At 62.2% G+C, this 13,936-nt stretch overlaps 3 protein-coding genes across 7 annotated transcripts in view; 2 read left to right on the top strand and 1 right to left on the bottom strand.

The window, feature by feature from the left end:
- Positions 1 to 2,543: 2,543 nt before the first annotated feature.
- GPBAR1 (G protein-coupled bile acid receptor 1) lies at positions 2,544 to 5,664 on the top strand. Of its 2 annotated transcripts, none has more exons than XM_072742960.1 (2): positions 2,544 to 2,742; positions 4,406 to 5,664. In XM_072742960.1, exon 2 carries the CDS (start codon positions 4,442 to 4,444, stop codon positions 5,432 to 5,434), a length of 993 nt encoding a protein of 330 aa, XP_072599061.1. In that variant the 5' UTR covers positions 2,544 to 2,742; positions 4,406 to 4,441; the 3' UTR covers positions 5,435 to 5,664. The 2 variants fall into 2 exon arrangements, with proteins under 2 accessions (XP_072599061.1, XP_025857963.1); XM_026002178.2 differs by having other exon boundaries at positions 2,545 to 2,742; positions 3,577 to 5,664.
- A 170-nt stretch (positions 5,665 to 5,834) lies between these two features.
- On the bottom strand, positions 5,835 to 10,947 carry AAMP (angio associated migratory cell protein). Of its 2 annotated transcripts, none has more exons than XM_026002176.2 (11): positions 10,532 to 10,947; positions 9,968 to 10,126; positions 9,210 to 9,329; positions 8,569 to 8,708; positions 8,164 to 8,308; positions 7,787 to 7,870; positions 7,565 to 7,680; positions 7,313 to 7,416; positions 7,053 to 7,143; positions 6,740 to 6,894; positions 5,835 to 6,297 (listed from the first exon to the last, which is right to left on the bottom strand). In XM_026002176.2, the coding sequence occupies exons 1-11, from the start codon at positions 10,650 to 10,652 to the stop codon at positions 6,222 to 6,224; spliced, it is 1,311 nt and encodes a 436-aa protein (XP_025857961.1). In that variant the 5' UTR covers positions 10,653 to 10,947; the 3' UTR covers positions 5,835 to 6,221. The 2 variants fall into 2 exon arrangements, with proteins under 2 accessions (XP_025857961.1, XP_025857962.1); XM_026002177.2 differs by having other exon boundaries at positions 9,968 to 10,123.
- A 91-nt stretch (positions 10,948 to 11,038) lies between these two features.
- The window catches only part of PNKD (PNKD metallo-beta-lactamase domain containing), a 59,603-nt gene continuing 56,705 nt past the window's right edge, over positions 11,039 to 13,936 (top strand). The window contains exons 1-3 of one of the 3 annotated variants that reach the window (XM_026002172.2): positions 11,039 to 11,166; positions 11,903 to 12,071; positions 13,187 to 13,596. In XM_026002172.2, the coding sequence (XP_025857957.1) occupies positions 11,100 to 11,166; positions 11,903 to 12,071; positions 13,187 to 13,379 (429 nt within the window). In that variant the 5' untranslated portion in view covers positions 11,039 to 11,099 and the 3' untranslated portion in view covers positions 13,380 to 13,596. Of the gene's footprint in view, positions 11,167 to 11,628; positions 11,767 to 11,902; positions 12,072 to 13,186; positions 13,597 to 13,936 lie in introns of those variants that run through there. The other 2 variants (XM_026002171.2, XM_072742954.1) reach the window with 2 other exon arrangements.

Below are 13,936 nucleotides of genomic sequence, written 5' to 3'. Positions count from 1 at the left end.
GCTGGCTGCTACAGCAGCCGCCTCCTGGGGAGCCAGTATTTGGTAGTTGCCATTGCAGTTTCCTTCAGTCTCAGTGGTGTGAAGACCCTCGTCCTAAAAGCTCCTGAGGCCAAAGACCCAAGCCTACATCTGCTCTGGGGGCTGTTTTGAGTTCAAGCAATGCTACCCCTTCTGGGGATTGCTAAAAGTAGTGCAGTGTGGCTCTGAGGGGGCCGTGGAGAATCTGGTTAAGCACCAACAGGGAGGACCGGGTTTCTTCGGCCCATAGACCGGACTCCAGGCTTCCTGAAGCCAAGTTCCTGGCCAGGATTGTGCCCAGAGTCCCCCAGAGGCTCCCAAGGGCTTGTCTGCTCTTGCCTATGGAGACTGAAGAGTTTTGACAGCGGCTCCTGGAGGCCAGCCAGGGTCCAGAAAGCCTCGAGCCTCCTTGCCTCCATTCATCCCGTTCCCCGTACCCGTACCCCAGCCCCTGCATACCACACCCACCCAGTCCTGGGCCCCCAAGGTCAGCAAAGAGCTTCAAATATCCCAGAGAATGAAATGAGCAGTGAACGAAGGCCAGGAGGATGCTCTGGCAGGGTTGAGCCCCCGATAGAGGCTCTGCCTGAGGAGAGGAGAATGGGGGCCACGGAGGGGGCTCTCCAGCCTGCAGCTGACATGGAGCGTCTGGAAACTGCCGGCGCCAGAGCCCTCCTGTGGGCAAGAGGAGAAGGCCAGGGATGAGTCCGTGCCAGAGGTTGATGGGGGAGCCGAGAAGGCCTGGATGGTCCAGTGAGGAAGAGACAGGACCCAGGCTTCCCGGCCCCTTCATACGTCATCCCACACACAGTGTTTAGACAAAGCAGCGAAGAAGAAACACAGACATCCTGGATCCCGTAGGGAGGAGGCCAGGGCTGGGAACAGAAGGAGGTCTGTTTATTCCTGGCAGTCGAGCATCGGAGGGGCCCCACACCCACTTCTGTCCGGGCCCCAGGCTGAACTCTCCCAGAGCCTCTGACTTGTGCCGCCAGATAGCGTGGGTCGGAGGGCCGGCTGCCCGCTTGAGGATGGGCTTGGGGCTGGATGCTTTCCTCCTCTCCCCTCCTGTCCCAACAGAAGTCCTGCCTCCCCAGGCCCCCTGGCCACTGCAGGATGGGTGGAGCTAGACCCCTGGGACCTCCACCCTCCACCTGGGTCTCCCACCCCCCTGCCAAGGGCACGAAAGTCCCCTGGCTCTGTCTGCCTGTGCTCCTGAGCAGGGAAGTCTTTCCTTGTGTCTCATCTCCAGCTTTCTTGCTGCAGTTCCAACCTGCTCCCTCCCACTTCAGCCGGCTTCTTTCCAGCACCCCAAGGCCTCGCGAGATACAAGCGAAAATTAGAGCATCACACCTCCTGGCTGCCTCGCCTGAACTTACTTGCCCTTCCCCTCCTGTACCTACTTTCCTCAGCATCCCCATGGAGCAGAAGTGCCCATTCTCCTCTTGCTTTTCCATGAGCTCTCTATCTGCCTTTCCCTACAGAGTTCTCTCTCTCGGACTGGACAGGTGGCTGGAGGGAAGTGACATGCAGAGAAGGGCAGGAATCCTAAAAATGGTAATGACGGCTGCCTTTCATGGAGTGCCTGTGTGCCTAGTGCTTGCTCATCCAAGTCCTCATCATGCATTAGCTCCGTTAGTCTCACCATAGGTGAGTGCAACATAAGCCCCATCCTACAGATGAAGACGCAAAGGCAAGAGAACTTCAGTAACTTGCCCAAGTTCACACAGCTTAAAAAAAAAAATCCCAGCTGGAATTCTAAGATTCAAATCCAGGCCTTCTGGTCCCAATACTGACTCGCGCCTCTTACCACCACGGAGGGGAAGGAAATGAATCATTTGTTGAGAACCAACACCTCCCCCCCACCCGATCAAGTGTCCGGCACCAGAATATATGCAGTCACTGTTACTCCATGATAGTCCCCAACAGCCCAGAGAGGTAGGTGTACTTGTTCCCGTTTTACAGGTGGGAAAATTGAGGGTAGCCGGCCCAATGCCACACCCCCCAGAGCCATTTCAACCTCATAGCTCAGAACTTGACTCCAAGTCATCGAGAAAAGTGCAGGATGACCCCAGGTTCTAGAAGGCAAGGTTGGCTTTCTAAGCTGAAAGGCCCACCAGGTGACAAGGATGGGGAAGATCCGCAAGCTCCAAACAACCCCGCCACTGCCGCCATCAGACACGACTCTGCAGTGCACGGGTCCGGGACGTGCTGTCAGCCGGCCGCTCGGGGGTTCAAGTCTCATAAAATGTAAATGTATTAGCTCAGATGGGAAGTGGAGCTGGGTAGACGAAACCATGATTACTCATTGACTGGAAAGCAATTCTCAGACTAGCTAGGCTGGTGGCCGGTGACCGGCTCCAAGTTGGGTGACCTGACGTAGGGGATCCGCCGCCTTGGTGGCGAGCTGCAGCCGGCGGCCGGGGAAGGGGCACACTGGTGGAGGATAAGGAGAGGGCACTGGACAGGGATGGGAAGGCCTCCCCGTCGCCGCGGCTCAGGGTGTGCCAGGTCCCACCCCCAGAGGCGGGGCCAGGCCGAGCCCCACCAGCCCCAGCTCCGTCCCTCCAGAACCCAGGCGGGGGCAGAGCCTGGGCAGCAGGCAGCCCGGGGCCCCGCGGTCCGAGGCACAGCAGACCGCGCCTGAAGCCCTGCCCGCCTGCCCGCAGCCAGTCCCTGACGCGAGGAGCAAGGCCCAGGCCGGCCCAGCGACACCTGCCCCAGCATGTGAGTAGCACTTAGCCTCACCTGGAGACCGCAGCCCCGGACCCTGGAGGGACCCTGGAGAGCGCCACACCCAGTCCAAGCCGCGGAGCCTCCCGGTGGGAAGGGGGCCCTGGGGCCACCCCGCCCCCTTGCTGCTCCGGGGGAGGAGGGGTGAGGACGCCCTCCAGGCTGAGTGCTGGGAGCTCCAGCCCGTGACCCCAGAGTCCAGCTTTGACTAACAGCCCCCGAGGTCTCCCGGGGCTTAACAGAGTTCGTGGCGCGGGGACGAAGGAACAGAAACCAAAGGGCCTGCTAGACAGGGAAGGAGGTCCTGGGGAGAGCGCAGGGGTGAGGAGTGGGGGACGTTGAGGAAGAGGAACCGGGCTGCGGGGAGGGGAAGGGAGGAGGCAGCCTGGCGGGGCTTGGCGGGCCCAGAGTTGGGGGGAGGAGGGGTCTGGGAAGAGAAGGGGTCAGCCTGCGGCTCCGGGGCTCGGGGTGGCAGCTCAGGGTGGCGGTGATGCCCTCGGATCCGGGGTGAGGAGGTGGGGCAGGCAGGAATCCATTCTTTATTGACTTTAACCCTGGCAACGGCGGCTGCTCCCCTGCTGACAGCAGCAGGAGATTCCCCCTGGGGCCGGGACCCCCCCCTCCGCATGGCGTGGCCCTGGGGCCAGGGTGTCTGAGGGGCCTGAGGACACAGAACCAAGAAAGGGAAGGACAGGCCCGGATCAGAGTCACGGAACGGCAGCTCCTCCTGCGTCCGCTCTGGGCTCAGCCCAGCGCCCCGGGGTGTGGGGACTGTCCCCCTTCCTGCTGGCACCTTCATCCTCCCCAGTGACTCCCCTCTGCCTCCAGTTCCCAGGAAGGGCCCTGTTGCTAGTGTGGTGAGGAGGAGTCAAGTTTATGGGCTGGAAGTCCTACCCGGAGGCTGCTCACTGGGCTGTAACCTGTGAGGCGGGGGAGAGAGGCGAGGAGCTCAGGGGACAGGGTCCCCCACTTGCTGCTGCCACCCTGGCCCTGGCCTGTCACTAACTCAGGCGTTGAGCAAGCCCTGCCTTTGCCTCTGCCTCCCGCCTGCCCTGCCCACCCCTCCGGGTCCTTCCCTAAAGCCCCGGTGCCAGCCAATCTGCGAGTGCCTGAGGATGGGGACCCCTCTCCATCACAGCGGCCACCCCTAGCACTGGCCCCGGCCCAACCTGAAGGAGCCCCTCTCGTGCTGGCCTGGCTGGAAGACCAGGACACACCCGCCAGACCCCATCCTCCCTTTCAGCCGACTTCGAGGCCTCGGCTGGTGGAGGCCGCCGGACAAGACGCTCTGGGGCTTTGGGGCCCCGTGGAGTGGCCCTGCAGTCTCAACAGAGGCCTCAGCACAGCTGCCGGGAGCGGGTGGGACAGGGACAGGTAATAGCAAGGGCCGGCGCGGCAGGGCGGGGACGGGGACACCGGGTGGACACAGCCCGCGCTCGGCACCCGACAGTTGCTACCACGCAGGACAGAACTGCTGGCTGGATGTGACTTTTAAGAGAAGCCCCAAATCGTGAATTTTTACGCAAACTGTAACCGGCCGCATCTGCAAGCCAGATAAGGCCGGGCGGTGTGCAACCCGCGGACGACGCGCACCCCGGCTGATCCCGGCTGACCCCGGCTGATCCCGGCTGATCCCGGCCGCCCGTCTTTCACCCAGGCTCGCCGGCCGCGGCCCCAGGCCTCCCCCGTCCCGATGACACCCAACAGCACCAGGGAGGAGCCCAGCCCCGTTCCCGCGGGGGCCTTGGGGCTCTCCCTGGCCCTGGCCAGCCTCATCGTCGCTGCCAACCTGCTCCTGGCCTTGGGCATCGCCAGGGACCGGCACCTGCGCCGCCCGCCCGCCGGCTGCTTCTTCCTGAGCCTGCTGCTGGCTGGGCTGCTCACGGGGCTGGCGCTGCCCGCGCTGCCCGGCCTCTGGAGCCAGAGCCGCCGGGGCTACTGGTCCTGCCTCTTCCTCTACCTGGCGCCCAACTTCTCCTTCCTCTCCCTGCTCGCCAACCTCCTGCTGGTGCACGGCGAGCGCTACGTGGCCGTGCTGCGGCCCCTCCGGCCCCGCGGGAGCCCGCGGCTGGCCCTGCTGCTCACCTGGGCCGGGCCCCTGCTCTTCGCCAGCCTGCCCGCGCTGGGCTGGAACCACTGGGCGCCCGGCGCCAACTGCAGCTCCCAGGCCGTCTTCCCGGCCCCCTACCTCTACCTGGAAGTCTACGGGCTCCTGCTGCCCGCCGTGGGGGCCGCCGCCCTGCTCTCGGCCCGCGTGCTGGCCGTGGCGCACCGTCAGCTGCAGGACATCCGGCGGCTGGAGCGGGCTGTGTGTCGCGGCGCCCCCTCGGCCCTGGCCCGGGCCCTTACCTGGAGGCAGGCGAAGGCGCAGGCTGGGGCCACGCTGCTCTTCGGGCTGTGCTGGGGGCCCTACGTGGCCACCCTGCTCCTCTCGGTCCTGGCCTATGAGCAGCGCCCGCCGCTGGGCGCAGGGACCCTGCTGTCCCTCATGTCACTGGGCAGCGCCAGCGCGGCGGCCGTGCCTGTGGCCATGGGGCTGGGGGACCAGCGCTACACGGCCCCCTGGAGGGCGGCCGCCCGAAGGTGGCTGCAGGGGCTGCAGGGAAGAGCCCCCCGGGGCGGGCCGGGCCCGGGCAGCGCCTACCACACCGGCAGCCAAAGCAGCGTGGACCTCGACTTGAACTAGGGGCAGGGCCTCTGCTGGCTCCTGCCAGAACCATCTGTCCATCTCGGCCACCAAGCCGGCCTCCTCGTCCCCACGCCTCTAGATCAGAAGCCCTGCCCTTATCCGACTCCACCCTGACCCAATAAACCCATCGGGCCCAGTTCCTGGTTATCTCATTCCGCATCCCTGAGCAGGAGGCAGGAGGGACACCGGCGGAAAGAAACTAGAGCCAGACACGCACCTGCGGAGATCCCGACTCCCTCAGAACTGACTGGGGGGGGGGGGGGGGGGGGGGACGAGACACCGCCCCAGGCGGTGAGCTGAGGTACCTCGAAAATGAGCAGATTTTGCCGGGAGCCTCACCCTGACGTGCCCCTCACCGGTTCCTCCTGCCCAGAGGCCACAAGATCCACACACACGGTCTCTGGGAAGTATATTTTATTTACATTTTTAAAATCTGTAACTAATATCTCTTCCTCCTTTCCACCCCCAGAGACTTGGGAAGGGAAAGAACGGGAACCTCAAAGACCTACTCCCCACATACAAACACACACCCCCGCAGCTCACGCCAGCAAATGAAGGTGAAAGAGAAAGAGGCCTGACCCCCCTCTGAGGGACCCGCAGGTCTGGGCGAGGGTGGGGTGGGGGGCCAAGGGATGGGTCTCTTAAGAGAAGGGACGGAGGGGGCCAGTCGGCTGAAGGGGTTGGAACGCAGTCCGCAGCCCCCTCCTCCTCCTCCCCGAGCCCTACTGCCTCTGCTGGTGGGGTCTCCCTTCACCCCTCAACACCAAAGCAGAGGCTGCAGCCGTTAGCGGTCAGGTCTCTGCACACAAAATACTTTTGCTTTGTGGTCTCCTGACGTGGTCACCACCAGGGAGGCATCTCTGTGGACAGAAAATGCGGGTCGGCGGGACCGAGGGCCCGGGGCCCGGCCCAAGCCCACCACCCGGGGCCCTCGGGTGGCCACCTCCAGTGCAACCTCGATTCCAGATCCCCAGTGCCTGGCACCGGGCCAATGTGCCACGTGGAGGGAACACGCTTAGAGCTAGCAACCACTAAGGGGATCAGAGGAGAGCCACCGCATGGGGGACAGTCCCAGCCCCTCAGCCCTGAACTGAGATGGGAGAGCCCAGGCGGGTCCCCGTCAACCAGAAGTCGCAACTCCCTCGGGCTTCCCAGTGCGTCTGCCTCGCGGGCCATCACCAGGCCTTGGGGTCCAGCTTCCCTGAGGAATCCCCTCCCACGGCCCAAGGACTCCATGGCCCCCGCGTGCTGGTCCCACCTCCCAATCACACAGGGGCTGTGGCCCCGGCCCAATTCACATACTTGCTGAGGGCAAAGTCCAGGATCTCGGCCGTGTGGCCCCGGTAGTCGGTAAGCAAGCGGCCGGTGCGGGCGTCCCAGAGGCGCACGATGCCGTCCAGGCTGCAAGTGTAAACCACGGCGGTGCCTGCCTCCCACAGCAGCTGCACGATGCCCGACTACACCCGGGTGCCAGAGAGAAGGAGGGCGTCAGGGCCGGGGAAGCTGACAGGCACCTTCCCCAGACTCTCAGGGACAGAGGGAGGGGAGGAGGGAGGGGAGGGGAGGAGGGGGCGGGCGACAGAGAGGCCCTGCCAGAGCTCCAGGCTGCCTGTACCTGGTGCTGACACTGATGCCTGAGGGTCTGCGTAGACAGGTCATAGATGGCCAAGGTCCCATCCAGGTAGCCAACAGCTGCCAGAGGCATCCTGGGCAGAGAGGAGCACCACTAAAGAAAGGCTCGTGGAGGGACGTGGGCTCACGCACCCTGCACTCCTCCCTGGCTCCCGGGCCCAGGTGCCCCTCGTCCCACCCTCTTCTCCACAGCTGTCCTCATCTCCAGGCCCAGGCCCTGGCCCTTCTCACTCTCACACTCACACGCTGCAGAAGCCCAAAGACTCCACGGAGTTGGACTCGCTCTCCTCCCCCTCTCCCACGTTGGGCTGGGAGGCCACGGTCTCGGGTCTGAACACACCCACCACCTGTAAACCACGGGGGGAGAATCGGAATGGGAGGAGGGCTGGGAGGAGGGCTGACAGGAGGGCTGACGGGAGGGCGGCAAGGCAACGGGAGAGGCAGGGGGGACATGGGCAGCAGAGGCTCCAGCGACAGGCTGCAGGTCGCACTCACCTTGCCAGTGGTGGCACTGACCAGCTGGGCCTGGCAGTCCACGGAGCCAGTGAGGATCAGGCTGCCGTCCTGGTTGGTGGCGACACAGGTCAGAGGGCCCTGGTGACCCTCGGTCCCTAGAAGGGGGCAGGCAGCTAGGTCAGGCTGACCCCCGGTTCCCGAGTCCTGCCCCAGGTCTCCCGCACAAACACCCCCAGCGAACCCTTCCCCTGCCTTAGAGACCTTTTAGTACGTGGATCGGACTTCCCTGCTTCAGGTCCCAAATCCTGATGGTGCCATCTTCATAGCCGACCACAGCTCTCTTCCCTGAAGGGCCACAGGTACAGAGGAGGTCAGATGGCACCCTCAGGCACACCCAGCAAGGGAATGCAGGGGGTGGGGAGACAGGAAAGTAAGGGAGCAGACCCTGCCCCATGGAAGGAAGAGTGTGCAGTCCAGGCCGGAGAGGGGACGTGGTCTGCTCTGGGGCCTGGGTCCACACTCCGGACGGCAGACCTCGGAGCTGGCCGGCCAGGACCCGGAGGGAGCCCAGGAAGGTGAGTACACCTGGTGCCAACCTCTGTACACCCAGGGAAGGACGTACGGAGAGCTGCCCTCACCATCAGGGAGGACGCGGCCACAGGTAGCTGGGCAGTTGGGGCCTTGGAAGGTCTTGCAGTCACCATTTGGGACCTTCCACATCCAAGTGTTGCCGTCAGCGGTGCCCGCCAGGAGGACAGGTGCCCGAGGGTGCCACTCCATCCACTGGGCAGAAAGGAAGGGTCAGCAGGGAGGCACCTGTCACCCCATCCCGCCTAGGAGCCTGTCCCCTAAGCTCCACCCAAGCTGTCCTTGCTGCTGAGGTCAGCGGGGCCTGGACGGGAAACAGAGTAGACACCCTTGCTGCAACCTGAGAGCGCACTGGCTCAGAGCTGGCTGGGTCCGGGACAGGCGACACCGGACCCCCAAGCCCTCACCTCCCACCCAAGGCCCCACACAGCCGAACACCACTCTGACGATCTCACCTCCAGGTCTCCTGCTTCAAAGGACCACACTTCCTCCTTGGTGTCCACCTGCCACACTTTCAAGAGGCCACTCATGTCCCCGGTGGCCACTAGGGTAGAGTCGTGGCTGAAGCCAGCACAAGTAACAGAGTCTTTATGGCCTGCAAAGCAAAGTAGGTAGAAAGAGAGGAGAACGTCAGGGTACCTGGTGCTGGCGACACATGACCCAGGCATCCGGCCCCCAGGAAGGACCAGCTGGGAAGGAAAGAGGGGGTTCCCACCGTAACAGGTGACTCGGGTCACTGCCCGTGCCAGGTGCCAATACCCCCAGGCCTCCCTAGGGGTGGCAATGCTAGCCTCCCACTCAACCGTGCCTTGCTCAGGCTTACATCCTCCCCACTCTGTCCACTCCACGCGTCTGCCCCAAATACCTGCTCCCCCTTTCTGCCTAAGCCAGTGCTACCTCCTCGCAGACCCTGCCCAGACTCCTTTGGCCACTACCAGCTCCCTCCCCTGCACCCAAAACAGACTAGATCCTCTGCTTTGAGGTCCTCGGGTCCAGCACAGGACGGAGATCAGTAAGTAGCTGCTGGAGGCATGAGCACAGCAGGCTAGCCCCCTAAGACCTCCAGGAGAACAGGACCTCAGCCGCGCCCCCTCACCTGCACACTCAAAGAGCAGCTCCCCATCGCTGAGCCTCCACACGAAAGCTTTGTCATCTTCACCCCCCGTCACGGCCAACGTGTTGGTCTTGGGGTCCAGGCTCACACAAAACACAGACGCTGTCCCAAGAGAGAGTCCACGAGTGAGCGGACAGGGCTGCCACCCAGGGTCCTGTCCTTCGGGAAGCCCACCTGCTTCCACCCAGAGCACCATGTCTTTCCTCCAGAAAAGAAGGGTGCGTCCAAGTTCTTCTAAGTTTCAAGCATCAGGTTGTTGGAGAAATCCCTCCCTACGCTTGCCAAGCTCCGAGTCCTTCTGCAGGGCTGCTGCCTTCACCACCCCAGACTGACGCTCAGACCAGAGCAGTGGACACGTGCAGGGCTTACAGGCTCAGCCGGGGCTGCCACCGGGCTGAGCACGGAGTGAGGGCACCCTGTCACTTGCCTTATTACGCACCAGTATCTGAGAAGATTATACAAAATATGCTCAGAAAAAGTGCTGCTACCGCTAACTTACGATAAGGTAACTTCTTGAAAAGAAACAAAGACCTAGAGACGCTGACAAAGACCACAAATCTGTAAGGAGCAAAAGCAGATGGGGCGCCCGGTGCCTGGGCGGGCTCCAGCAGCCCAGCTCTCCCCCAGGCCATCGGGCGTGAGCTCCTCCCGGGCCCTCTCCCTGTCCCGGGGAAGGCTCCGGGCACAGCAGGCGTCTGAGGTTCATCGGCGCAGGTGCACGGGGTTTAGCAGAGACCTACCTGAGTGCAGCGCGAAGGTGACTTCGCTGTCGTCCGGGCCCTCCATGCTGCCCACCACTCCTTCCTGGGGCTCCAAAACCCAGCCCTCCTCGTTGCCCTCTTCCTCTTCTTCCTCTTCTTCGAAGTCCACGTCTTCCATCTCCTGGGCCAGATCATCTGCTTTGGGGAGAGGGTTAAAAGGCGGGGCTCGGCAGCCAGAAGAGGCTTAGGCTGGGGTGTAGCCAGAGGGTCGGCTGAGGTCACACGGAGGGGGTGCACGGCGGGGAGGGGGGCACTGGGGACGGAGGACGCCGAGGTTGAGGACCCGGGGCTGGCCGGACCGTGCGGGAAGGGAGGACCGAGGGGATGACGGGAAGGGGGTGTGTGAGGGGAAGGGCCGGAGGAGGCGTCAGGGGAACCCCCACCCCTGCCAGGCCTGGGAACTACGTGTGGGGGCAGGGCAGGGAGGAAGGGCGACGGGGAGCGGCAGGAACGACCGGAGGGGAGGGGGCCGGGGGGAGAAGCAGGGGTCGGGGGCCGGGGCAGCGCCTCCCGTCCCGCGGCCCGAGCGGCGGCAGTTCTCACCCGGGTCGGGCGGGCCAGGATCCAGCTCTACCACCTCGATAATCTCTTCATCACCGTGGAAGCTCAGGGTCTCCAGTGGGGGGGTGTCAGCAGCGGCCCCGCTCTCCGATTCGGACTCCATGCGGCGCAAGCGGCCGATCCACTTCTCTGGGCCCAAACGCCTCCCAGAGTCAGCTCTGCGCGACGACGCGGAACTCGAGCCCCTCCTCCCGGGAGGAAGTAGGCGTAGGCGACTCCCCGGCAGGAAGAGCGACGGCCGCTAGCCCAATAGCGAAGGGGGCTACCCGGCTGATCCACCAATCACGGGGCAGAGCTGGGAGAAGGGGGCGGGCCGTGGCGGGGAGAACCCAAACTCCGCCCGGCCTGACTCCGCCTCCAACAGGAGGGAAACAAGCGAGCGTGCGCGCCTCCGGGGTCTCCTGGGAAGAGTAGTTCTCCCGGGTCCCCTCGCGGGCTTCTGGGAGATGTAGTTTCTGGTCTGTAGGCAGGACGGAAGGAGCGGGGGAGGCCCCTTACGCAAACTACAATTCCCGGCGGGGAGCGCGGTGAAGGGGGGTGGGATCTGAACATGGCGGCGGTGGTAGCTGCTACGGCGCTGAAGGGCCGGGGGGCGAGAAATGCCCGCGTCCTCCGGGGTAAGAAGAGGGACCCCGGGGAGGGCAAGGCTGCAGGGGATCCCCTTTTTATATACTCCCGACCAGCGATAGCAGGAGGTCATGGCTGTCGGTTCCTGCCCGCACCTCTCTGCGGGATCAGAAAGAGTCTGGGGGCTAAAAAAAAGATGCTCTCTGGAGGTCACCCAGCCCATCCCCTGCCCTCAAGTTCCGCGACACCTGCAGGGTCATGCTGCGAGAGGGAGCTCCGAGGAAGCCTTTTAGACTCCCGCGCTCCAGGTGTCTCACACTCACCGCAGTGCAGAGGATAGAGCCCCGGGCTTCTGGAGGCTTGGGTTCTGGCCCCGGATGATTGGCAGTTTGACCTTGGGCGAAGCAGCTCGTCTCTCGGGGCTTCAGTTTCCTCTTCTATAGAATGAGGGGAAGGAGTAGACTACCTTTAAGCTCCAATGCTAACGTCCTGCAGTTTGAAAACCTTTTCTCCGATTCCCTTCCTACGTCTTATGTGAGCCCCACTGCAGTCCTTCACTTCCTGTCGTCCGAGCAGATGAAGAGCGACGAAGCTCGCCGTCCTGGCACCGGGGTGATGAGCCCGCAGTGACGTGGAAGTGGCTTTCAAAGGTGCCACCTCGATGGCAGTTTTCCCATTTCCCTTTGGATTCTCCCTGGCACTTGTTACTCCAAACCGCAGTCACTCCCCTTCCTCCCCTGGGCTCTCCTCCTCTTACTGACCTTCCTTCCTTCCTTCCATCCACAGGGATTCTTTCAGGAGCCACAGCTAACAAAGCCTCCCAGAGCAGGACCCGGGCACTGCAAAGCCACAGCTCCCCAGAGTGCAAGGAGGAGCCTGAGCCCCTATCCCCTGAGCTGGAATACATCCCCAGAAAGAGGGGCAAGAACCCCATGAAAGCTGTGGGACTAGCCTGGTGAGTTTTAACTAACTCTTTGCCCACCAACGGGGAGTGGCACAGGGGAGGGCGGGACCCAGAAACTTCTCCAAGTTTCAGGTGGTGAGTTGAATCCGAGGTTGTGGGGATGGAACTGCTTGGAGTGAGGATTGGACTCTCGGAGGAATGAGGCAAGGGGGGTGGGAAAGTATGTGGAATTGGAGACACAGTGGGTTTTCTGTGTAGTAGTAAGCTGAGCTAATCTGATTTGAATTTGGGTCCCTGGCTTTATTCTCTCTTTTGGGAGCTTGGGGTGAAAGGCAATTGAGCTTTCGTTGAGGTCACGTGGGAGAGAGTGTATTAGTTGAATAAGGAGCATCTAGAAGGTGTTCAGTGTATCGTTACTTAGATCTGATTCTGACCTTAATACGTATCGATGATCAATATTAAAAGGAAAGGAGGGGGAAATTAAGTTTTTTCCCCCACACCTGAGGTGTGCCTGTACTTTACAGTGTAATATGTTTAGTTTTTCTGAGATAAATGTTGCATCTCCTAAATCCAAAAGATGAAAACATGTAAGAGAAAAATTACATCTCGTTTCATAAAGGAGGGAACTAAGGTTCAGAGGTGGGATCCTCGCCAGGTCTTGTGACTCCATGCCCTCTCCCCCACACCAAAGGCCTCCCAAGTAGTGGTTACTCAGATGGAGAACAGGGGTCTGGGAAGCGACATGGGGCGGTTAAGGCAGAAGGAACCTTTGCCGACACTTGGAGAGGGAAAGAGGGTGGGCTATCTGGAGAATCTGGCATAGTTGGCACGGCGGGATTGTGGGGGCTCATGTCAAGCAGAGCGTCAAGCTGTAGGGGACAGGAATGGAAAGGTGGGCGGAAAACCAACCACACGGGGCCTTTTGTGCTGTGCCTAGGAGTTTGGATTTGGCCAGGAAGTGACGGAGAGCTGTTACAGAGTTTTAAGCAGTGCAGCAGCAGGACCTGGTTTGCTTGGGGCCTTCCAGCAGCCAGTGCGGAGGCTGCATAGACACAAGAGGTATTGCAGTATTTGTGCGATCGATGAAGCTGGAATGAGATTCCCCCAGCAACTCTGGCTCAGGCTTGGCCCCTCCCCAAACCCCATGCACATCTCCCCACCCCTAGGGCCATCGGCTTCCCCTGTGGTATCCTCCTCTTCATCCTCACCAAGCGGGAAGTGGACAAGGACCGTTTGAAGCAGATGAAGGCTCGGCAGAACATGCGGGCATCCAACACGGGCGAGTATGAGAGCCAGAGATTCAGGGCCTCCTCCCAGCATGCCCCGTCTCCTGAAGCTGGGCCGGGAGTGCAAGCCTGAGGAACACTGCAGCCCTCCTCTAGACTGTTGACTGTGGCCTCCAGACTGTGAAACCCTTTGGGTTTGGCCGGATTCTGGTCCTTGCCTGTGAGGTCCACCAGAGGGCGCATGAAGCCCAGGCCGCTGCCGGCCCCTGCCCTGCCCTGCCCTGCCCTGCCCCTTCCCAGAAGCCAGCCAAAGGCAAATAAAGTCATCGAGTGTTTCAAGCAGAAAGGAACCAGGAGTGGGCTTGTGCGTCCCTTGGGACGGGAGGGGCAGAGGGAGGGGTTGGTTACTCACGTGTGCTCCCTCTCACAGAAGCCCTCAGTGTTCCTGGCTGGATGGTTGGGGAGACTACAGAGACTTAAGTACAACAGGCCTAGGCTTAGGCCCTGGGGACCAAGCCTTCAGAGCTGCTGGCCAGGAGGGTGGGGTCCCACTGAGCCTCTAACAGAAAATAAAGGGAACCTGAAAAAGGACATTCAGAGTGTGAGGGGGAGAAAGCAGGACTCCTCTTGGTCCGGTCCAAGTGACTTAGCCCCTCGGGGCCTCAGTTTCCTTGGTTGTCACAGGGATTG

The sequence above is a fragment of the Vulpes vulpes genome, chromosome 16 (assembly GCF_048418805.1).
Source record: "Vulpes vulpes isolate BD-2025 chromosome 16, VulVul3, whole genome shotgun sequence".
Classification (NCBI taxonomy): domain Eukaryota; kingdom Metazoa; phylum Chordata; class Mammalia; order Carnivora; family Canidae; genus Vulpes; species Vulpes vulpes.
The sequence above is the reverse complement of the archived record's forward strand: the minus strand, read 5'-3'. Positions and strand labels throughout refer to the sequence as shown.